Source organism: Schistocerca serialis, chromosome 5, assembly GCF_023864345.2.
Source record: "Schistocerca serialis cubense isolate TAMUIC-IGC-003099 chromosome 5, iqSchSeri2.2, whole genome shotgun sequence".
Classification (NCBI taxonomy): domain Eukaryota; kingdom Metazoa; phylum Arthropoda; class Insecta; order Orthoptera; family Acrididae; genus Schistocerca; species Schistocerca serialis.
Genome location: NC_064642.1, coordinates 76191591 through 76217399, shown reverse-complemented (window position 1 = coordinate 76217399; position 25809 = coordinate 76191591). Strand labels below are relative to the sequence as shown.

Genomic DNA, 25809 nt, shown 5'->3' with positions numbered 1-25809 from the left:
AGCTGCGACAACAATGAAGTGCATTTACAAAATCACATTACACAACTGGTTGGAGTATGCACACATAGCTGCAGCACCCAGCTTACTGCCACTGTCAAAGATCTTCTTATGCCAACTCGACTATAGTGTAGTCTCTATTCCCCAGTCATGTCACATCTCTCTTAACAGACGGGATCTTCGGTCTGTATTGCCAATGTTTCTTTCCATGTTTATATCTTCCACCACCTGTCAGCCAAGACTTTTTCTTCTGTATTAATATGTTTGACGTTTCCTTTACAAATCTACAGTCTAGAAACAATGTCAAACTGGCTACTGAAACAAATTCAAACTATCAGATCTTTATAATAAGACAGCGTGCAACAATAGCATCTTCTTTGACTTGTATATCTAAAATATGCTGAAAACTATTTCTTTCGGCAAACATAAAGAGCACAGTTCTACACCACGAGTGACATACAATGGTTTATGGACATCCTTTATATTAATTATACAAAAAAGATCTCCACAATACTATGAAACAGAGGTAACCAGGTAACAAGCTGAAAAGATTAGTCCCAGTTCTATTATGATTATGTGGCAACTTATGACTAATTACAGCACTCTTCTATAGAAGTAACTAACAGTTCATTTACTTCATTTGCTATCAACTCATGAGGAATGTATATTCAGAACTTTTTGCAATTAAATAAATAATTATATGATTGAAAACAGTTGGTGACCCTTGTTTTCATAATTTTCATGTAACTAGCTTCTGAGAATCCAAACTTATAAGTAACGTCATTTTAACAGTGCCGAATTCTTCTAATCCATGCTCTTTTTCTTCATCTGTTTCTTAAAGATCCCTTACCCCACTACAAAACTACCTCAACTGAATCTCCTTACAAATGCTTTACCTATGTAATGAAAACATGTTGCACTAATAGTGATATAAACTCAGATAACTTGCTACGAAGCAGCATTCATTCCACAACTGAAAGGACACCATAATATGCAAAAAAATGTACATATTTAATGAGCACTCCCTAAGTTGTAGAAAAGAAATCCAAAATCCATTTGTTTTCAGACCTGCATAGGCACTGTAGTTATGCAAATTCTAAATCAAAACAACAGGTACAACGTTTTGGTTACAGATTTATTACAACACAAAAGAATGTCTGTAAATTAATCACAAATGTTGCTCCACTGATCATGAGGATGTCACAAGAAAGCATAGCTAATATAAACAAGTAGGTTAAGTTACAGAAATTCAAATTATTAGAGTTATACCAATAGTTAATGTTAGTAAAAAGTCAATAATAAGGTGTTATGTAATTTTTTTCAGATGAAAACAAGCAACCCTTCCATGAAACACACAGTATCATACAGTGCTACAGCAGTAATATGAAAATCCATATGTACTACCATAATCTTGAGGTAGTACAGAACAGGCCTGTTGTGATGGATGGGTTACATGGACACCTGAAAAGAGCATACTCTGGTATGACTTCGCATGCAGTCTACGTCTTACGTTTGTATACAGTGTAATATATGATCACCAGCACCAAAAACTACAACAAATTACATACTTAATATATGTTAAACACCTATGATTCTTATTTTAAGGTATGTCCCAAAAATTTTGAAATAAGTAAAAACATTCCAGAGAAAAAGAAATGCAATAATAATAAAGCAGTGACATCAGCCTTATGAGTCTTGGTATATGCTTAGGAAATCCAAAGAAACAGGCAATTAGCTTCAATATCAGCAAAATAAAAGTCATCATTCACTAAACTCTTAAATGTCATTATGTAGCTAGTTAGATTATTACATACATCAATGTGTAAGACACTTGACTAGATTCAGGACGTAAATTTAAGGTGTGTGGACTTATTTGCACATCAATGATTTCTACAACTGAATACATTCCCAGCATGTCTGCATATATTGTGAAATTGTAATGGATTCTACACAGTTTTGCTCTAATATAAACAATGGGATTTCAGAGAGGACCATAGGAATTTGTTTTATGTGAGTAACCAATAGTCAATCCAGTAGTGACAATTAATGCATCTTGAACAAATGATAAATTATGGACACTGAATGGATATTCTAATAAAGATGCTGCATTGGAAAATTCTTCTCGAAAATTACATATGTAGTGGGTGAGTCACAGTAACAATGATATTCAGAACAGAAACCGTGAATAAAGAAGGAGTGTAGTAGTTTTATTACTGCTCAATAACACATGGAAGTTGTCAAATCATGATGCTCATGCAAGTAGTTGTAGATTTTAAGATGAACACTACTTAGGATGATAAACTTCTATTGGCAGACTAAGCAGGATCCATTAATAGAATTTGTGATAACATAATTAATTCCCAATTACACTTGTTGAGAATTGACTTGTACGGTGGTAACTGACACCCTACAAATTGCAAACAATCTGAGGTGATACCATTCTTTCATATTATCTTGAAATGTGTAATATTCCAGAAGGATAAATTCCTGCCCCACACTGCTGAACAGTTTGCATATTAACATTCATACTGTAAACTTTCTTCACAGCAAGAAATTTAATCACACCATACCCATCTACAGACTAAAGGCTCAAATAGTGTGTGTATAAGTCAGTGCATTTAAACCCCTTCCCATGAAGAAGAATGAAAGCAAACCTTAGCATGTGGTCATCTCTACTTTACATGCACCTAGCCTTCGCCTAAATATTCACTAACAAAAGTCTATAGGGTTTACTATCTGCAAGAGGGCTTCACACTCTTAAGCACCTCCATTATTAAACACTGCGCTCAAAGTGAAACAGCTTAACAGTCCTTTCCTCAAAATGTACTCAGAATTTCTTGTGATCAAAGATACAACGCACAAAATGTTTTTATCCAGCAAACAAAACTAATGATGCTCTATGGCATTTGTAATGTTCTAGAGAGAATATGACAGAGTTTAGGTCTGTGTTGGGGTATGAGGTATTGTTAGGTAACCTGGTCAGAAAGTCCCTGTGTCATGATAACCACTCTAAACTTTTTGTTGCCACACATAAACCTCCTTTCTTCTACAAGCTTCTGCATCTAAACAATCTGATGTAATAGTCAGTAATTACTAAACAAACTTTAGCTGCCTCTAGACACTCTGATGCAGTGACAGAAAACTGTAGTGACACTTCACTCTCATTAAAAGGGCAAAAATAAATAGTTTTTCTTGTAGAGAATGTGAAAATCCAGTGATGAAAGGTGTTTTATGTATCAAATGCAACTACTATTACATGATTAATCAGCCGATCAAGTAAGTGCAGGGATTCAAAAAATGAAATTATAAAATTACTACAAAATGACACCAAGTCACTAAAAACAAAAATATCGACTAAAAAAAAGAACTAAAATAAAAGACAAGACCACAGCTATGCAAGGGAACAAAAATGAGTTTCTAATAATTGAGGCGCACTGCTGAAAAATATCCCTCTCCCGAACTGTGAAATCAATGTGCAGGTAGAGGCATTAGAATCAAAAACTCAAGGAAAAATTTTAAAAATAAGGTAAACATAAGACAAGTGACTTTAAAACTAGATTCTGAAACCAATATAATTACATGATGTCATTAAACACTTTGGAAAAAATTCACTGAGAAGCAGCAGTGAAGAAGAAATTACTAACAAAAGAACAAACACGATTCACTCAGCAACAAGTGTCTATGTGGGATCCGGAGTGATACTTAGTAGAATCGTAAAATAAAGGTCAGTGAGTAACAAATATAATAAACTGAGCCATCAAAGAACAATGTGATCATCTCCGTACAGTTTTCATAAATCCAAACAAATTTCTATATGAAAACTGCCTAGGGAAGGATGCCAAGCATTTACATAGACTAAGCACTGATAACCAGGTGGTGAGATTAGCATCTTACTGAAAAAAGTTGCTAGCTTACTAAGAATATAACATTATTACACATGGAAACTTAAATACTGACATGGCAAAATGATCAAACACAAGAAAAGATTTTGAAGAATCATTAATACAGTATAATATCGTGCCAACAATATCTACACCAACTAGATCGACTTTCCAAAGTCAGACAGTTATCGACAACAGCATTACTATTATTAGTATGGGGCAGATGATTTGCTTCATAACACAGTATCAGAATCAAAATGAACACGAAAAGAGATCAATATCATCAGTGAGCAAAATCTTTAGAACAATATTAAGAAGGGAAACATGGAATAAAACTCCATAGGTGCAGAATGTAAATGGAAAGTATGACTCATTTATTACAACAATTAAACACAATTTTAAAGTAGCATTCCCCAAAGTAGAGAGAGAGACAAGAAAAGCTGCAAGGTCAAACGTAATGGATTATCTGTGAAATAACAGAAATGTGTAGGAAATTGCATGCTCTCGTATAGTAGGGAGAAGCTGGAAACTATAAAACACAGAAAAATAAGTGCTGAAAAATAATAAGACAGCAAGAGAAATTAATACCACCATAGTTAACTCAAAAACATGATAACAACAGCTTGGAATGTAATTAACAGTGAAAGAAAGGAAAAAGATGGAGCAAACAAAGAAACAAAGAGCAGTTCAATAGAAGTAAAGAACACAGTGTTTAAAGATGGCTGAGAAATAGCCAACATACTCACTGATAACAATATAAATGTGATAGAGAACTTAAAACTGGGCCTGCCTGGGCAGCAGCCAGAGATAGTTGTCATGTGTGTGTGTATGTGTGTGTGTGCGTGTGTGTGTGTGCGTGAGCATGCACGCGCACTTGCTTGTGTGAATGCGTGCATGTTTTCCTTTTCTGATGAAAGCCTGGCCAAATGCTTAGCATGTAACTGTCTTTCCATTGTGCCTGCAACTCACGTGTTTCATCCTTACACTGGGTAGCAATCCATCCTTTCCATAACTGTTGATATTCCAAGCTGGACTTTCCATTCTTTAATACTAGAAAGGTTACTGAGGTTTCAAAAGAAAAAAGCAGACCTGTGTTCTTGAAACCAGTCACAGAAGATGATGGAATGAGAAAAACTGTACAGAAGAGACTGAAGTCCAAGAAGTCAACTGGTGATGACATATCAATTCACATATTAAAGCTAGTAAGTGAGCACATAATCACATCAACACTGCACAGTGAGCAGCTATAAATCAGAGGTGAAATTTTTCCCGAAAAACTGAAGATAAGCAGGGTGTTGACTGTGTACAAGAAAAGGGACAACAATGATCCCAACAACTACAGCCTAGTTTCACTGGTCTCAAGTTCCTCAAAACTCCTGCAAATGCTTATGTATCCTAGATTAATTGATTAAATAGACAAATATAACATTCCTGTACCATCACAGCATGGTTTTGGCAAATCTACAGAATCAGCAGTTGCCTGTCTGACAGAATACACTATACAGTTCTTATTAGATGAAAAAAAGTTATATCTGCCATGTTTCTTGGTCTCTCCAAAGCATTTGACACCAGCGACCCTGAAATGAAAATTGGAAAATTCTATTATTTGAGGGCAGGCTAGGGGAGTGGACAGAATCATACTTACATCTGTCTTTGGAACAAAATACATCACTGATTCTGCACATCAGGGACCTGATAGTTTGTTGGTAGGTTTGTGGAGGTGTTTGGTATTAGATGACTATACACAGATCACGTAATTTGCATAAATAATGGGGCACTGGTTTGCGTATGCAGTGATGGTATCCAACAATGACCCTGTTGGGTTCCACAGAATTTACATTAGGTGAAGTGGGTCACTGAAATGTCAATGTGAGTTCACTATAATGCTCCTCAAACTACTGTAGCATGGTTCTCACTCCGAGACATGGACAATTATACTGCTGAAAGATGACATCGACGTTGGGGAAGACATCAAGCATGAAAGGATGCAGGTGCACCACGGCTATCAGCACATTTTCAATTACTACCACAGGTCCCATACAAGCTCAAGAGAACGTCACCCATCATATAATACTGATTCCAACAGCCTGCATTGTGCTGTTCACCTGAATGATGGCATTTGTGGAGACAACCATTGAGCTAGTGATTCACCCAAAAAGTCGACACATTTCCATTGATCAACAGTCAAATCCAGATGGTCCCATGCCCACTGCAATTGCAACAGTCGAGGTCATTGGGTCAACACGTGAACATGTGGGGATGTTCTGTTGCAGAGCTCAATGTTCAATACTGTATGATGATGGTGTGCTCCAAAACACTTGTATGTGGACCAGCTTTGTGCTCTTTCAGCAGAGATGCCACAGGTCACCGTCCATCCTGCTTTACAGTGCAAACAAGCCTCCAAACCCCACGTTCCATGAAGAGTCGTGGACGTCCAACCATTTAGCTCCTAGTGGTACTTTCACTGTCCTCCTACCTCTTTCTGTAGATGCTCATGACAGTAGCACTTGATCATTCAACCAGTTTCGCCATTTTCGAGACACTCGTTCACAGGCTCTGCATAACAATAATCTGCCCTTTGTCAAAAACACTTATCTCAATGAATTTATCCATATGCAGCACACATCTTCAATAGGCTGATCCCCCCATCCATGTCTGCTCCACTTACATATTTCTGTTATTGCATCACGTGCCCACAACATCACCAGGCAGTATTGAATGTCACGGTGGGCAGTGGTCATACTGTTTTCGCTTATCAGTTCATATCAATAGGAAAAACATACCAGTCAAAAACCAAAGTCATCAAATATAGAGTACCACATGGATTGGTAATGGAGGCATTGCTATTTGATCTATTCATTAATGATTATAGGTGTTGAAAAGTAACAGAATAAAATATTGTATGCAGGTGACTGATAATACTGAATAGTGACCAAAATGTGGAATAACTTGACAGCAAAACATACATTTCTGTACATTACGGCTCAATGGCTCTTGGAAAATGGACTGGTTACAAAGATAAAAAAAAGATTACATGTACAGTGGTCACAAACAAAGAGAACTCTTCCGACTTGAGTTTAGAGGAGAATGAATCAAGGCTGAAAGAAGTAGAAACCACGTGATTCTTAGGTATTACTGTGGATAATGAGCTCAATTGGAAACAACATATTAATTCTGCCTGTAAAGAAACTCTGCTGCATCATATTCATAATGAAGCAGCTATCACAGTGTGCACAGTGGCACAGTATATCATAGACCCTTAGAACCATACCAGCAGTATGAAGTATAAGTGTGGGGAAACTAAAACATTTGAGAAACAAAAAAAGAGTGTGTACAAAATAAAATAAAAATAAAAGTACAGAATCTGTTAAGAAAGACGACTTCTGAAACACACAGAAGCTTCTACAAATATCTAGGTATCTGTAAGTTTTAGATAATTGTAGATGCATAAAACAATAATATATATCACAAAAGATAGCACAGACTGAATTACACATTACAGTTACACATCCACAACAAACAGAGACAGAATGACACATGAAGCATACCCCATCAACTGGCAATGCTTGAAAAAGGATCTCAGTGCTCAGGTATCAAATTACTAAGAAGTCTGCATGACAGTGTACATGACACTAACTTTCCAAAGATTCTCAAAGACTCTCTGTTGGGAAAGGAATTTTACAGTGTTGAATAGTACTTATCACATTAAATTTGTACAATCATCCTCTATAATCAATGATGTTAGACTGCAAGAAAAATGCTTAGGAAGTACCTGATAACGAATGTTTTCCATTTTTGACGTCTCCCATATTGCATGTACATCTACTGTGCACCAAACAATCCTACAGGATCAATTCAATTCAATTCAATGCTACCTTTAAATAGCATGAATTAAATCTGACCTTATATGTTGTTGTTTCTGCGTCAGTAATTGTAACCACCCAGAGAAAACTAAACAAACACTGTTTACTGTACCTGAAAATGGGCTTATAACCCAAAACCTAGGTTGTGCAGTAACATAAATAATAAACTTTGTGAAACAGGCAAAAAAGTGTTTGTTTAGTTACAATGTTTCACCAAGAGCCCACAGTTGATTCAATTAAAATGGCCCTGAGATAACTTTCAAAAATATCACTGGTAGTGAAAGTGGAAAAGTTCCAGCCACATAAACACAGTCAATGAGCTACAAGAAATTACATGGAGAAATGTCTGCGGAAATAGGAGACAGTATCAAATAAAAAGTCTCTTTAAGCATTTACTGTACGAAGGCTGTCAACATTGAATTTAAAGAGAAAAATGTAATAGATTCTGGTTAAGCAAAGTGATGGCAAATTGATGGCAAATTTACATTACATGAAGTAACAGAAAGGAAGAGAAAATTAAAACAGAAATAAGTAATAAAGATGAAAAGGAAGTCATAACGAAAATTAAAGGAAAAATGTAAAAGCTGTCTAACTGGAACCTCAATGCAGAAAAAAATTCACTAATCGATAATTCTGCACAGCATTTATATCTGTTGATATTGTTGATATGCCGTCAGTATGTTGGACTGGCTTACTTTCAAATTATGAAGCATAATATCCATTATAGTTCACCAATTGCAGCTCATGGTCCATTTCCCAATAAAAACAGCAATTCAAATTTTAGACACAAAGAACCTCAAATTCACTACATAAGCACAAATAATGCCCCAAAAGAAACAATATCAGCCTTCTGAAAACTACAGCCATGAGTTCCATTTCATTTAGTGTAACTTCTTATAGCAATTTGTTTTTACATCCAAATTCCTACAGATAAATAACTGATGATGGTCGAAGTAGAGAGGATATAAAATGTAGACTGGCAATAGCAAGGAAAGCGTTTCTGAAGAAGAGAAATTTGTGAACATCCAGTATAAATTTAAGTGTCAGGAAGTCATTTCTGAAAGTATTTGTATGGAGTGTAGCCATGTACGGAAGTGAAACATGGACGGTAAATAGTTTGGACAAGAAGAGAATAGAAGCTTTCGATATGTGGTGCTACAGAAGAATGCTGAAGATTAGATGGGTAGATCACATAACTAATGAGGAGGTATTGAATAGAATTGGAGAGAAGAGAAATTTGTGGCACAGCTTCACTAAAAGAAGGGATCGGTTGGTAGGACATGTTCTGAGGCATCAAGGAATCACCAATTTAGCATTGGAGGGCAGCGTGGTGGGTAAAAATCGTAGAGGGAGACCAAGAGATGAATACACCAAGCAGATTCAGAAGGATGTAGGTTGCAGTTGGTACTGGGAGATGAAGAAGCTTGCACAGGATAGAGTAGCATTGAGAGCTGCATCAAACCAGTCTCAGGACTGAAGACCACAACAACAACAACAACATAAATTCACCAGTAGTAGTGATGTCAGTACACACAGGTATTGTGGTTTGTGAAACACTCACAACTATAGTAGGGCAACCATTTCTACACAGTGCCTATTTTCAAAGATGTTTGATATTACAAAGAATGTGACTTGCTTCGTAGCACACTTTTGGGTGTCTTTGTGGGTTTACAGCACAATTTTAAGCACAATATTTTGACATCTGAACCTAGTCATCTTTGTCAGCTGATGAAGTGATGGGTTTAGTTATGCTCATTGCCTGGCCTTCAATTAATCTGGAGCTTAAGTACTGGGCACACACAATACCATTATCTATATCACCAGTGAAGGTGATTAGGCCAGCTGTGTGAATACTGCACTTAAAATGAAATTATCAACTCAGCTAAGCACATAAAAACCTACCATCCATACATCACAAATGAAAAGCTCATAAATAAGTAAGCTGATTAATTTTCACCTAATCTTACTCTGGTGTTGCTTCTTTGGTACGTGGTATTGGAAGACCTCTCTATGAAAATCTTCACCAGACCATATTTTCCAACCCTGTCCTTTTTTTCCATGCGAAGGGAACTACGTCCTACAAGTTTGCAGGGAAACCTGTCCTTTATTCAAAGCAAAGGGAACTATATTCTACAAGTTAGCAGGTCTTGCAGTTTTCAGTTGTGTTAATATAAATGCATTTTCTATCTTCATATAACAAACAATTACATCCCTCCAGGGGAACTTGTGAATAGTTCTTTCTTCATCTTTCTTTTGTAGCACTGCTTGTTACTGGACCCCCTCAACATCACTAGCAATGTCAACTTTCCATAAACAAGAACCCCTTCTTGCTATAAAAGTCTCATTGCAATAATTTTCTTCTTTGAATAGCTCAGCCCCAAATTCATGTGGCACAACCAGCACAGACATCTGCATCCTCATGATTTAAAGAATTACTCATCAGTAGTTAACAGCTATATCATATGCCTCGTGGTGTATTCTTATGGTGATTAATTTTTAGGCATCATGATACTACAGTTACAGTAATTATTTTTGCCACTCTATATTAGTTCATTTATTTTTAAAGATTTTCCTTCTTCTACTTATCTCTTGCTGTTTCCAGTCACTCTCATTCCTCAAAGTACTTTTTTGCTTTCAAGCTGCACACTCTGCCATTCCTCCCAACATCTGTGTACCCTTTTCCAGCACCATCCTGTATGTTTTGATATCCACACATTGCAATCATTGCAACCCTATTATATCCTTTCTGCAAACTGTATTGAGTACTGCACAGAGAGAGAGAGAGAGAGAGAGAGAGAGAGAGAGAGAGAGAGAGAGAGAGAGAGAGAGAAAGAGAGAGAGAGAGAGAGAGAGAGAGAGATAGGGGGGGAAGAAGAGGAAGAAGAAATTATTTTATTCACTCTTCATGTATGAAACTTGTCCCCATGGGCAATTCATTAAAATGCTGTGGCATTCTTCACAAAGGAAACTGGTTAAAATCCTTGCAGTAGAAGAAATTTTTGTTACTAGAATTGTGCAAACAATGTGGAAGCATGCAATTCCTCAGTGCCTAGCAGTATGCAGGGTTAAATTACAACATATGTGAAGCATGTAGTGGTACGAGTGACATAACATTATTAATAGCCTTCCATTTGTTGCTAGAACAAGTGCTACAATTAGGAAGCTAGAGGGAATGCCGTTTTCTGTGAAGTGTATCTGTGCTCCATGCTTTGATCCACTGTAGGTTGGTGGCTACCTTTCCCTTATTTTATGTGTTGCTCCATCCAGGAATTTCCATTATTGTTATTTGTTGGAAGGATTTAAGTTCATTGCCCTCCTTAGTATCATTCAAGAGCCAAGAGCGCTCATCATCATCTGGTTTTCGTTCCATCCCATATTCATCCCTACGCCAGAAACATAACATTACCTTGCACTGGCTCTTGACAAAGTGATTCACATAATATTAGTACACATTTAAGACTTCATCAATAGGTTGGAGAAAAGCAATGGCAAAATATTTGCACTAGGACCTTGCCTACGACAGCAAAACAGAATTCTTACATTGTCCAAATTGTTCTTTATCGAAATTCAGTGTTGGATTAAAGCTTCATATTACCTTAAGAGGCAAATACCTAGAGCTCAGTTTTAATCACGTTGGAAAGTCCAAATCTGTGAACATTGTGTTGTAGAGTGAAAGATTTATCCTGGTTGTAAAAAAATGAGTCTGGTATTGTCTATTTCAATCACGAACTAGTAATGCGAATAAATATAGCATTATGTGGATGAAGTAACAGTTATGAATTAGAAACTGAACACAAAATTTTCCTATTTCAAAAGATCCATAGTAATATTTTACAGAGGACATCCCAAATACAAATCTGCAACATAACACAGTGTAAACGTGGTAAAATGAATACAAGTTTGGAAATGAGAGTTCCCAACAACTGAAATAAAGTGATACTTCAGACCAGACTGGTGTATACTGGGCAAAAAAGAGAAGTGTGACTGTGAATTACATGCCTACAACAAACTTGCACTCTCTCTCTCTCTCTCTCTCTCTCTCTCTCTCTCTCTCTCACACACACACACACACACACACACACACACAGTTTCTCATTATGTAGTAATTATACTTTAAACAACTCCTGCACCTAATGTACTCTAATGCTTAAGCCTCGGTGAGGTCTCTTACCTGCAAACATTTGAATAAGCTGAATGAAATTCTGACTTAAATTAGGAAATTTGATATTTTTGGGACATACCTCATAAATATAGGTGTGAGGACAGGAATGTGTAATTTTGAAGCTTGTCTCTCTTCCTTCCTGGCATGTATCGGGCCACTTGCCTGCAGTTGTGTGAGGTTTGAGCGGAACACATGGTCTGCCAATGGGAGCTGAGTCAGGTCGTGCTCGATGCAGTGCATCTGTGTTTCCTGTCGCTGCATGCACGACTCGAGTTGTAGGTGTTTGCGTGCCAGAAAGCGCTCCAGAGTGACTGCAGTCTCCGGTCCGGAAGGTGCTTCTGGTTCGTTGCTACTGCGCACCTCTGTACCACGTACAACATCAGTACCATGAGGGGGTCACTGGTATTATGAGAAAGGGATGTCACAGAGGATTGAACTGGGATACTCTCACTTTTAAGAGTTTTCTACACTCACAAAATAATATTGAACCACCAGTGCATTACAACTGCACTACCGTGATTAAACTAAGGACTCTACATTCAGTACATTTTTATTTTTACGCTACAGGATGAAAGGTGTAAGGAAAGATTATCACTTGACACATGAAAACACACCTACAGCGAAAATTAATACATAATTACGTGTGAACATACGTCTACAATTAAAACTGAAACACTAATTTCAGGAAAACTTGTGGGCTATGAAATGAGAACAAACAAGAAACTTTACAAAAGAATAACAGCAACACAATGTTCCTACTCAAACTTTGTCCTTGTCTGAAGAACTGACAGCTATGACGTAAGGTATTATACTCGGATGCCACTGCAAGTAAATGACAACATACTACATTATAACACATTTTTGGTTGCAACAACAAGCCTTTAATTAAGAGGTTCCACAGTTTTTGTAGAACGTCTCACAATCAGTTCCTGCATGAATGATACTAAAAGGAACAGGAAGTACACTAAACAAAAACAGACTTACTTTAAAACATATAACATTCTGTGGAGAATACGGAGTGGAATTTTCAACCTAGGTGATGTACAGTTTTCAAGTAGTTGTAAAGATCTAATTAATTAGTATTATTTTATAGCAGTAACATGTGATCTTATGCACAACTGGACTAATTTGGTGAGGCTGGAAATTGGACACCTAATAACAGATTAAATACAGCCTAATGCATGCGGCAAAGTACCTGTAAACACTAAACTGCAATAATGCTTCGTAGTGACTACTGTATGAACACACAGGAACAGCACCTACATTGAGTAAACAAAATTTGTAACACAAGAGTAATGTAAACAATCAAATTTACCAACAGCTCCTACAATTTCAGCATTCTGCGGTCAAACAGAACGGAAAATGTCACAGGTCCTCACAACCAATACTGGATCCACATGCCATCTAATTCATTTTCATAATCAGCTAAGTATTGATCGAATTTATTCCTGTCAAGAATTGGCAGAAAGATAATAAAAAATATAAAGGAAATCTACTGTACATGGTCCTCAACAAAATCAGAGAAATAAAAGTATTCACGTCATCACGTATGCTTTAGGCTACTAACTCAATTCAGCACTCTAGCTGCCACATATTTTATTTATTTGTAGAAGTTATTTATACAAATTATGGATTCAACTAACAGCAACAATGGCAGATCAGATACACCACAATACAGCCATCACTCCTGCATCGTAAACAGTGTTACACATCACATGCTCCGTAGATAGAATGTCTCATGACATTCAGAAACATACTGAATCCTTCTCATTGCCATAGGAAATACTGCTGAAGCAGATCAAAAAAAGTAGAAATAAATATATGGAACAATAAGAAACCCTAAGAGTGGAGCCCATGCCTAACATAATCTCCCTCCATCACAGTTTCTGAGCAGTCATGTTGGGTTGTAGTATCATTAATCAATTGAATGATGTCACAGGCTCGCACCAAGCACTGAGTTACTTGCTTGCACAACTGACTATGAACAATTATTTCAAGTATAGTTCCCTTGTTATGAAAAACTGGGAACATCTATGTGTGCACCAATATAGCAATTTTGACTGCTGGGTAATAAATGCTTTGACTCAGTGAATAAGGAACAACTCTAAACAGAATTCTGTACTAGGCAGATCAGTTTCTACATCAAACTGAATTATGCACAGAGAGGTAGGAGCAAGTAAGCTCACAAACATCACAGGCCAAGCACGAATACTATGCAGAAGTGGTAAGCCATATTTTGAGAATTGGTTTAACAAAACACGAAACATCAACACAATTGAGGTGATTTGTGGATTTGAGTCAAAGACAGTGACATGTGGAATAGCTGAGAACTCTTTTCGCAACTATGCAAGGTGAGGCACATAAGATGTAACACCGCTTCATTTTATGAAAGACTCAAGGTATCAACAGAAGATTTTTCAGTAACTGATAGTACCTATGGGACCACAAAATTTTGTTAATTGCAAGCACTATTAATTGCTGTATTAATTGTAATACTGAAGCAAGAACTTTCTTTTTTAAGGAACAGTATACTTTTTTAATGGCATTTGAAAACTCTTGGAAAAGAAAGACAAGAATAGTGAAATAAAATTGTTAATTTGGCAATGAAGCTTTTTTCTACAGCATCTGAGAAACCTGTTACAATAGAAAGATAATGCTTCCAGATTCCTGTACTGCCAAGTAAGTACCACTAAGAGAAAACCTCGTGCCGAGTTCTATTGTTGTATAAAGCAAGGGTAACAGCAAATTTTGACTGATTTGCTTCTCAATTTCAGCGTATTACTCCTCAATTTTAGTATATTACTCAAATGCTTTAGCAACATGTTTCAAGGCCAACATTAACAAGCACATACCATTGTACTCTTTTTTCCAAGACGGTTTTGAATGTATTTATACAAATACCATATTCAAAAGAATCACAGGGCTCCCACACATACAATCATATGCTGAACATCTCATTTTGATACATTAAAAGATGTTGTTCTCCAACGTCCACCTGTGGACAGCTGGGTGCCCCTCTCCCTGGCCTGAGGTAGCCATGGATGAGAAAACAGCTCACAAATACGCATTCAGGGAGCAAAGCTTCAGTCAAGCACCCACAGGAAAGGGTGGTCAAGTGGCTTACATACACGACAAAACGAGATGCGAACACGGTGCAACGAGACTATGTGGCAAGCAGCCTATACTACCTGAGGCTGCCTGCCTGCCTGCGGGTCAGCTGACAGGTGCTCAGGATTGAGCATGCCCCATGTGGCAGCAGTGGAACTGTCTGTCTTAAGCCATTTTGGAAACAAACAAAGTCTTACACAACACAATGCATAAGGATTTCAAGTGTAGAAAGTACAAATCAGATCACAAAAAATATTTCTTTGTGATTATGGATTATATAGTACATCATAAACCCCACCAAAGCTAGGCTGTCTGTCTGTCACAAGCCAGAACAAAGGGGGAGTAATAGAGGAGCAACACCTCTTAAAAAAGCCTTGGTTCAGCTGGTCTGGCTGACAGTACCTCACGAGGGCCCTTGCCAGGGTGACGGTGAAGTTTGTCAATGGTTTCGAAGGCGGAAGACAATAATCGTGTCCCAATGATGGATAAAGCAGATGAACTATCTTCATTTAGCAGCATCTGTTCTTCAGAGAAGCAGCTGTGAAGGGCATCTGACTCCAAAGGTAGGCTTACAACCTCTATTCTATTACCGGGAAGGATTTGTTCGACCCACACTAGTTTGAACAACCAAGCATCACGGAATGTCGTCACAAAAAGGACACTACCCCAGGTAGTACCTCTTTGAGGGAATCTACCACTCTTAGGAGTGCAATCAGGCCTGTGGATTCTGGGGAGCCTGCACGTAGATGCTTTCAAAACACGACTACACATGCAAAATTCAAGACAAAACAGAATTACTATTTTGGGACTTTGAACACCAATTCTCTATTAAAGTTGGGCAACACAAAGAGTTGAGAATGATGATGGACAAACATGACATAACTATCTTGGCCATTCAAGAGACCAGATACCTAGATGAAGACACAATGGCAATTGAAGGTTACAGGATTTATTGTGGTACCAACATTTGATACCACACTTGTTAGGGATTGCAGTTATCGACCGTGGTCCGTACTAGTATCACTGGACCCGCAAGTCGCGACTAGCGCCACTAGCGCCACTCTGCGGCTTGTAACAAGTCTCTAGCGAGTGCTCGTCCACTCTTGCTCAGCACGTCAAGTAGGAAAGTAGTATAGCCTTCAGCTGATAGGAAGTAACCTCTAACAAGGCACTCAGTTGAAGTATGGCCTATATGATGCCTCTATAGCTCTCTGTTTGTAATTATATTCCTCCTGACTATGAAGACTCCTACCACCAGTTAAGTACAATATATTATTTTTTACCAATGACTTCTAATTATTTTAGTTGTTGTAGACCCAAACCATACAGCCAGCTCCTTATTGACTTCACTGACAAACCTGCTGTATATGCAAAGAAGAGATTTGTATGTTTCTATTTAGCACTGGCCACCAGTCATTCACATTGGCAATAATTCGTTCGTCGTCATCATAACATTTATAAAGGCAAAAAGGTAGTCAAAATAGGTAAGAACATACCTGTACTTGTCACAGCTTTTGTTGTTCGTAAGAAGGTTGTCAGTTCAATCGTGGAGTTCTTCGACCCTTCTGAGAGGCTTTCTATCCTAACTCTCAGCTGCAGTAACAAAGGATACACACTGCTCAATATGCATGCACCGATCAATGAGGACAACAGACGTACTCCCGAGAAAGTTGAACAATTCTAGGATCTTTTTGAAGAACAGTTAGAGAAAATACCATCTAAGAACATAAAGATCTTACTAGGTGACTTTAACACTCACCTGGGAACAGAACCACAATTCAGATCAACAATTGGAAAGCATCCTGCTCACAAGACAACAGAAATGGTATAAGACTCGTAAATTTGTGTCAATTCTTCAATCTTCAGATAATGTCAACATTTTACAAACACAAGCCAAGTAAACAGAAGACTTGGCAATCACCAGGCAATGTGTGTGGAAAGATACAGATTGATCATGTAGCAATCTCTAGGAGAGCAATTAAGGCAATAATGAATGTTACAGTACAGAGAGGTGCTCATTTTGTCTCAAATCATTACCTCTCCAAGATCACAACGAATTTCATCCCTCGTAATAAGGCCGTCAAAACTGGAACTAAAATTCATAAATATGATGTTGTAAAGCTCAAAATCAATCAAAACGTATTGGAACAATACCACCAGCGACTGACATTTGAATCTCATAAATGGACAGACATCGCCACCAAAATCCAACAAGCAGCTAATACTGCAATCCTAGAGCTAAAAAGTGAAAGCATAGATGGTGGAAAGAGGTTTGTGATGAGTGGTGGCCCAAAGAACAAATGCCTGGAAAAAGTGGAACTCAACTAGGAGACCTGAAGATTTTGATGTATTCCGTGAAGTTCAAAAACATGTAGCCAGAACTTTATGAAGGGCTAATCGATTGTATGAGAAACAGCAGTTAGAACAGATCATTCAGGAGGCTTCTATCAGGCGTTCAAGTCGAATTTGAAAGGATACCAAGCCCTTGTCTTTGTTTTAGAGACAAACATGGAAAGCTCGGCCAAAATAGAAGTGGCTCTGCTCTGTAAGGAATGTGCTTAATTTCACTGTTTCCCACTTCCCAAACCTCCCATTCATGTGAAGTGGGTGGTTAATAGTCACTGTCTCAGTTGTTGCTCGTTGTTTGAATGTGATGTTAGTGTATTTTCGTCACTCTCTGAGTTAAGGAAGAAAAGTATGCTGTACTCTACAAATGAAAGTGTGTGTATAGTTGAAACTTACATCTGTACAGGTTCCTATAAGACAACTCATGAAATTTTTCATAACAATTTCTGAGCTCTAGTATTTCTGCAAAAAGTTGATAGCAAAATTGGAGTTGAGTGGCAATGTTTCTGATTTTAAGTGGAAAAATAATTATTCTGTTCAAACTCTGAAAAAATTTGTCAGATAGCTTCTGCAACAGGCAGTGTGAAACGAACATCTTTTCTAGCTGTACTTTGCTTCTTACATCTGAAACCTTATTAATTATTGCGAGTGGTCATTTAAAAAGTGGAAGGCAAACTTGAACCAAGATCGTATTTTATGGGTGCCGTAGTTTGGTTCAATTTTTCCATCCTGGTCCAATGGAAACCACGCACAGCGCATAAAATTCCTCTTAAAAAAAATTCAGTAAGCAAGTTTGGTGCAAAAGTCTGGTAGTCACATTATCAGTCCAGTGGTCTTTGGAACCACTGTCAATATAGATGTTTATCTTCATATTTTTGAGAGCTTCTACTCTCACTCACCAGTCAGCAAGATATCAATGCCATTTTCTTTTTCTCCTTCTTTCAGTGGGATGCCACATGTCTCATTGAATGTTGGCTTGTATTTATGACATCTTCACAAAAGAATCCACAGTAAACAAAAGCTTTGTGACCACCTCATTTGCAGGACATGTCTGCTTGTTATTTTCATCTATAGAGATATTTAAACGTAAAAGTGTATGAAAATAACCGTAAAATTGTAGACCAACTGTATGAAAATGTACACTGAAGTATACGGTCTTTATTGCACTTTTCTTTCCCTATTGTCATAACAGTTACTTTGTTTAGTTTCAAAGTATTTGCTGTCATCTTTATGACCGGAACATAAGGAAATATGGGCTCACCTTGGTCATTTTCTTTTTCAGTACACAAATTTGCAAGTCTGACCATGTAGCACCATTCTTCCTCCACTTTTTCACTTCTCGTGTTGGGATTGCACCATGCATCACAATGGACTTGGTTTAAAATGAAATAACTGTGAGTAAACACTACTAAAAATACCAAATGAAATAAACTATGATCTAGATTTCTAGTTAGACAAACTGAAACTAAAGAACCAGTTCCATGAAAGTAATTCAGTGTTAATGTTTAACACACATGTGCATTCATTCTGCAATGCAGCAATGTGGCTCGTACTAGCTGCTCAAATGCCATCCGTCATTGACTGACTTCCTGCAGTCACTGGGCAATGAAACTACGCCATTGAGCTGTCATTACCGGAGGCTCGTCTTTCAGACCACAGATATTTATCTGAAGAAGAAATTAGGCTACAACAATAAATTTAATATTTCTGGTTTGTTGGAAGATGAGGCAGTGAAGTTTTCAGCAATAAATCTAATACTTGAAAGATCCCTACAGGGTTACAAACCTAGAGAAGAACATTGTCTCAAAATGATCAATTAGGATGTTTTTGTACAAAGATGAAGAATCATTCTATGCACATACGCCTGCTTGACTCCAGTATATCTGATCATCAGAATTAAATTAATTGCTTATTCAAAGGATATTGATCCAGTAAAAGATGAATCAATGGTTTATAATGAAGTCACAAAGGGATTTACAGAGTACACATTTGAAAGCAGTCACAGAATAAACTTGTGTAATGGTAGGAAAATGTACACCGATAATACTGTCAACTGTCTCCAGTAGTGGTGGAGCAATTTCTACCTAAAATGTAGGTAATTTATAACCATCAGACATACATTTGCACACTACAACATGACAATGATTCCCATCCCTCTCCCACAATGATGATCAAAAACTTGCTGTATGCAATCAAAAGACACATTTTCCAACCACAGGAAATATAAAATCTACTTATTAGATTTAACAGATACCGATAATATATCCACTGGATTTATACGAGAGTATATTGATAAAACATAGCAAGCAGGCTGTATTGGGACTTCGGCAACTAGCACATGAGCTTTGGTCATTACTGCCCGAATCACATACTTTCAGTGCCATCATCCAAGGATGAAACGGTAAGAGCCTCCCTGATATTCATTGAGCTTTCACTTCACCCTGTTCTTATTTTTAGCTCTATTCTTAATGTTCCAATGTTCTTTTATCAGGGCCTTATACCAGCTACTCCAAGCACTGCTTGCTCTTGATTCCCTCTTCTTTACAAAATGTCTGACTATTCCCTGATCTTGAACACATCCCAACCGTTTTTGACTGTTCATTTGAATCAAGCTGTATGTCCCATGATTTTCTTAGGAAATACTGGTGTGGTACTCAACCTTTTGTGTGTGTGTGTGTGTGTGTGTGTGTGTGTGTGTGTGAGGGGGGGAGAGAGAGAGAGAGAGAGAGAGAGAGAGAGAGAGAGAGAGAGAGAGAGACAGTGAATAGTGGGCAAGACAGGTGGTAAGGAGGGAAATAAAAAAGAGAGGTGGGCTGTCAGGTAACAGGAGAGAGTGGATAAAAAGATAAGAATGAGTAAGGACTGGGGGAGAGTGATTGACAAGGAGGACAGGGTGGGAGAGTGGGTGAGGGCAAGAGAGTGGGTAATGTCAATAAAGTCTTATAGAGCCAGAGCTACTTCATAAAGAAGCTATCAGAAAAGTTACAAAGGCGAAAAAAATTTCTGGGTGGCAAGGAAGTTGCTATGAACATTTTGGTATTTTGGTGTCACTGAACCCGAATCTGTCATTGGTTTTTCCAAATTGGCTCTATTTTTAAGATACAGGGTGATCATCAAATAAACCTTTTTGTCTCCAATAAATACAAGAAATGGAAGTGGGAGCACCCTGAATTGGGAGTTGGCAACGTGACCTGTGACACCTAGTAAAGATACTCCAATGTCAGTATTTACCTCATGGCCTGAACTTTTCATGGTCAGATGTTGAAGAATTGTAGGTTGTGAAAAAAAGTAGCATTGATGACACTGAATACGAAGCCAGTATCTCTACACCTCAACAGTTCTCCCAGGAAAATCTCAGTGATCTTATTTAAGACCTCAGTCTGTCTAAACAAGCTTCTGCTCTCTTGGCATCCAGTTTCAAAGAAATGAACTGCCTCAAGCCAGAAACTGCTATAACAGCTTACCAGACAAAAGAAAAGGGGCTTCTCCCTTATTTCAATGAAAATGATGACACTGTTTACTGCAATGATATCCCGGTGCTACTACTTCTCAATGGATCTGCCGGAGTACCAACCAGAAGACTGGTGACTTTTTATAGAGAAATCTATAAAAAGCTTGAAATGCATTATGTTACACAATGGGAGTAACTATGCATCTATTTCACTCGCCCACTTCATGAAACACCATGAAGAATATAACAATATGAAGATGGTTCTGCAGAAACTTCGTTATCATCAGCACAGGTGGCTTATTTTTGCTGTTCTGAAGATCGACAATAACTTGCTTGGGCAACAAGGTGGCTACACGAAGTAACCATGTTTCATCTGCATAGGGGATTGTACAGCTAAGCAACAACAATGGAAAAATGTGGCATGGCCTTCCAGAGAACATATGACAGTTGGTGTAGCAAACATCATATGTGAGAGTTTTGGCTGATAAGGACAAAGTCATTCTCCATCTGCTCCATATCCAGGTAGCATGCATAAACCATTGGACAGAAATTCTAATCGCTTCAAGCACATTTGAATATCCTTCCCTGAACTTAGTCATCAACAACTTAAAGCAGGAATCTTCTACGGTCCTCAAATTCGCAAGCTTATCAATGATTCAGATTTCAGTAAGTGATGACCATCACCGAAGCATCTGCCTGGTGTAGTCAGGTCCCTATTGCAAGGAATTTCTTGGGCAATCATTAAGGATGGAACTACGAACAATACGAACAACTGGTCCACAACATGCTCATGAACTTTCTTAATTTGAAGCTAATATGAGCATAAAGGTAAAATTTTGCACTTCACAAAATGATAAAACATGGTATCCTATGACTATAATATCAATGAGTCATTCCTGGAATTGGCCAACTCATACAAATACCTGGGTGTAATACTCTGTAGGGATATGAAATGGAATTACACTTTGTAGGGATATGAAATGGAATGATCACATATGTTCAGTTGTGGGTAAAGCACGTGGTAGACTTCAGGATACTGGGTAAGTACAATCAGTCTACAAAAGAAATTGCTTACAAATCACTTGTGCAACCAGCTCTAGAATATAGCTCCAGTGTGTGGGGCCCGTACCAGATAAAACTAACAGGCGATATTGAATGCATACAGAGAAGGGCAGTATAAATGGTCACAGCTTTTGTTTAAACTGTAGGAGAGTGTCACAGAGATACTGAAGCAGACTATCCAAAGGAAATCTATTGATAAAGTTTCAAGAACCAGCTTGAAATGATTACTCTAGGGATATACTACAACCCCCTACGTATCACTCACATCAGGATTGTAAGAATAAGATTAGAATCATTACTGTATATACAGAGGCATTCAAACAATCATTCTTCCCACACTCCATATGTGAAGGAACAGGAAGAAACCATAGTAACTGGTACAGTGGAATGTACCCTCTGCCATGCACCTCACAGCAGTTTATAATGTAGATGTAGATAAAGGTGCAGTTCCTCCGTAGCCACTTACATAAATTTCCTGTCAATCTTTGTGATTTCCGTCATCCACGTCATGGACAAAAGGTATCAAGTAAGATTGAACAGCCACTTGATGGCATACTACTGCTGGAATCTCAATCATGACTGTCCTCATCAACCACATAGGAGACAACCACAAAAACTGAATTTTCTCATGTAAAATTGGGAAAGATTATGTTTTTCTTTTGTTAAGGACTAATGCCAATGTCGCTGTCTATTTCATGTTTTTATTTTATAATGATTTAGTACTGTTTTCGTGCTGTTCCTGAGTTGATTCATAGTTTTCCTGTTCAACTCTATGTTTTTACAAGTTTTTTGGTTCAATAAACAAAATAACTAGAAAACTAGAGCAATCTACAAAAACTGACACTACATTTGTGTTCAGTGCAGTAAAGTGACCCTAAAATAGTTCTCAGATTCTTGGCACCAAGATCTGTGTTGAGCAGTGTACTAGGTATGAACTCTGCACTTGGTCTACCACAGACATTTAGATTTAACTGAGCAATTGCACACACTAGTTTGATATTAACCACAGATATCATACAGTTCTTATTCCAGCTCTTTATATTCAACCAAAATCACTTATATAGTTTGTGTATCTTTCAACATTGGTTGTAAGTGATTTATTCTTTACTCTGCCTTTGTTACTTTGAACACCACCATCTCTACCTGCTCAGTTATAAAAACTGTCACTCTGAGCAACCATTTCATTGTGAATGTGGATACTGTCCTCTTCTGGTCAACTGGTGCAGAAAGAGAGGACAAAAGTGGCAACTACATGTACTCCAGGAGTTGACACACAAATTGAATAAGTGTAGCCTCAGCATCAAGAATCTGTAGGATTTAACATAATTTTAGATATTAAATATTTATTAAAGTGACATCTGAACTTCCTTCCAATGAGCCATGCAGTCCAATAAGGACAATGAATTTATAAACAGAAGCACATGCTGTAATAAAAGGCCACCTCTTGGGTTTTCTCACTTCACAGCAAAAGGTTGGAATGTAACACACTTGTAAACACAGTGGTTGGAGCCAGCCGTACCAGTTATACAGATACAGAAATGAAAGTTTAAATTGCCTGGAGCAGAGCTGTTAATTAAGCTAAGGTATGTCTCAATCAATCTGTGGCTGGCACATCTGTGTACAGCTGAGCATAGCAGGAAGCACATTGACTGGTGTAACCACATGCTCCAAAACATTACTAAAGACTCAAATTTTAATGTGTTTAATTTCACTGTAAGGACTGTAGTGGATATCAAACTATAGCTGAGCATATGATAGTGTTTATTCTAAATAAGCAGTCACCTTTTCATATACAAAACAGTATAGGAGCATTGCTGATTTATATTTTTTCAACACAAATTTTAGTCATTATTATGACACTGCACAGTTTCATAAATGGCATTAGTACGGAGATTTCTTATGTAAAATACACTATGAACCCTCACGCCTTACTCCCCATGAATTCATATTGTCTACAAAAGGGATGCTTAAAGTCTGAGGTGGCAACGAACCATTGGTGCCAAAACAACAGTAGCATAAAAAATCAGTTTTAAGAATGCACCAGTGAAGTGGTGCCCACATGGAGTATCCCAGTACATTACCTACTCTTTAATGAGTTATTCCTTGTAAGAGGCTCTCTCATTGCACACACTGTTTAACTTGAGAAAATTAATTATATCTATAACACACAAAAGGGGCAACAAAACAATGAATGGCTGTGAAATTATGTGGTATTTTACAACAGGACAACAGGATTTATTTCTTTGGGACCAGTGCATAATATTAGAAAAATATATAGTTGAAATGGTCACAAATTTGACAAATTATAGCATGCAGTTTCATTTTAGATAAGAGTTCTTTTTACAAAAAAGGTAAATTCTATTATTTGCAGTAACTGCAGACAACATAAGTGATGATAGCAATCTACAAAATTAAATCTAATCAGAATTAAACATTTTACATTGGTTGGTTGGTTGTTGGAGTTAAAGGGACCAAACTAAACATTTTAAGTTTTGAGATACTTATGCAGCAGTACTGCATGAATAAAAAGTGAAAAACAGTTATATTTGGTTTTGATGCTGCTAAGCTCAATGAAAACCAAAAAAGAATAATGTATGGATTGGATCTGAGAGTAGCTGTACAGACTGGTAAGCAGCTAAAACCACTGACTACATTAACAGAGCTTATGTTATATGTTATTGTTTGTTAATTGGAAAATGTTTTGAATGTGAAACTGTTAACAGAGCATTCGTCCACTGGCTTTTGAGGTTCGACATTCTGCTACATTTTAAGTGGCAAAAGTGCCGAACTTGGCGAACGTCCATCAGCTTGAGAAAATATTACAAAACATCCAGTTATCAAAATTCTACTGTAGAGGAGCACAAAATCAAAATTTGGAAAGGCAGCAGCTCATCCACAGACGAGATGTGACTCACGGGAAAACATAACAGGTCAGAAAATCACACATCAGAAACATACAAGATATTTTGGGATCTCTTTATGTGTCTATGTGCCATCCATCATTTATATGCAGATGAGTGGTTGCCTTTCCTAATATTTGCCAAAATGCTCTTACAATAATAAGACTTGCAGATTTGTGATACTTGACGTGCTCTGGGAGGCATGGTTTGACCGAAATAATGTGGCACAAAACAACAGCAAAAGTTTCAAACATATATTCATAATTTGTGTCTTACTCGATTCAAATTCCGTACAGGGCAGAGTGTAAAAAAATGCTCTTACAGTAATACTGTCACTACAATTTTGTAAGCCCTGAGCTCCTTCATGAACAATTAACTGCCCTTACAATAATACATCTCTACAATTTTGTAAGCCCTGAGCTCGTTCATGAAAAATTATTGGATTTCACCATAAAACAGGACTCCCAGCATTACATACTGAACAACACTGATAGCTTATCTTTACAGATGAACGAATTTTTCTTCTAACGCTATTTGACAGTTTCAATAAATACACACATGCTGTTGCAACGAGTGAAATACCTGCATATGAAATTCGTCCACACATGTGAAGATAGATGTAGCTGTTTGGAATACTATCACCCCATTCGTCCTTTACCCCATCTCCTCATGAGTTCTGCTAGGATTTCTTATTCTTCTACATTACTTGCTTATTTTGCTCCAAACTATCACACTTCCCTTAAACACTCTACTTGAAACCCCCTACCTTCTGCTTTTAAGAACTGCAGTTCTGGCAAACAAAGTGGGTTGTATGTGGCAGAATCCCTCCTTCTGCATAAAAAACCACAGGAATTATGATAATGTGAAGTTCTGGTAGTATATAAATGATTTAGGAGTACAAGTAACAACTCAAAGAATAGTAAAGGTGTTGAGTCACCTAGAGGTGCAGAAAACAAGACTGAGAAGTATACTAGCTTTCGAGTTTTTACCCATTCCATATCATATCATAACTAAAATTTACATTACAATCAACAGAAAA

At 37.5% G+C, this 25809-nt stretch overlaps 1 protein-coding gene across 5 annotated transcripts in view; it reads right to left on the bottom strand.

Annotated features, from left to right (window-relative positions):
* Positions 1 to 25809, bottom strand: part of LOC126480743 (uncharacterized) — a 1220032-nt gene that overhangs the window by 36161 nt on the left and 1158062 nt on the right. For 4 of the 5 annotated variants that reach the window (XM_050104016.1, XM_050104015.1, XM_050104018.1 and 1 more), the window contains 2 exons: positions 11983 to 12265; positions 1187 to 1458 (listed from right to left, as the gene is read on the bottom strand). In XM_050104016.1, the coding sequence (XP_049959973.1) occupies positions 1398 to 1458; positions 11983 to 12265 (344 nt within the window). In that variant the 3' untranslated portion in view covers positions 1187 to 1397. Of the gene's footprint in view, positions 1 to 1186; positions 1459 to 11982; positions 12266 to 25809 lie in introns of those variants that run through there. The other variant, XM_050104017.1, reaches the window with a different exon arrangement.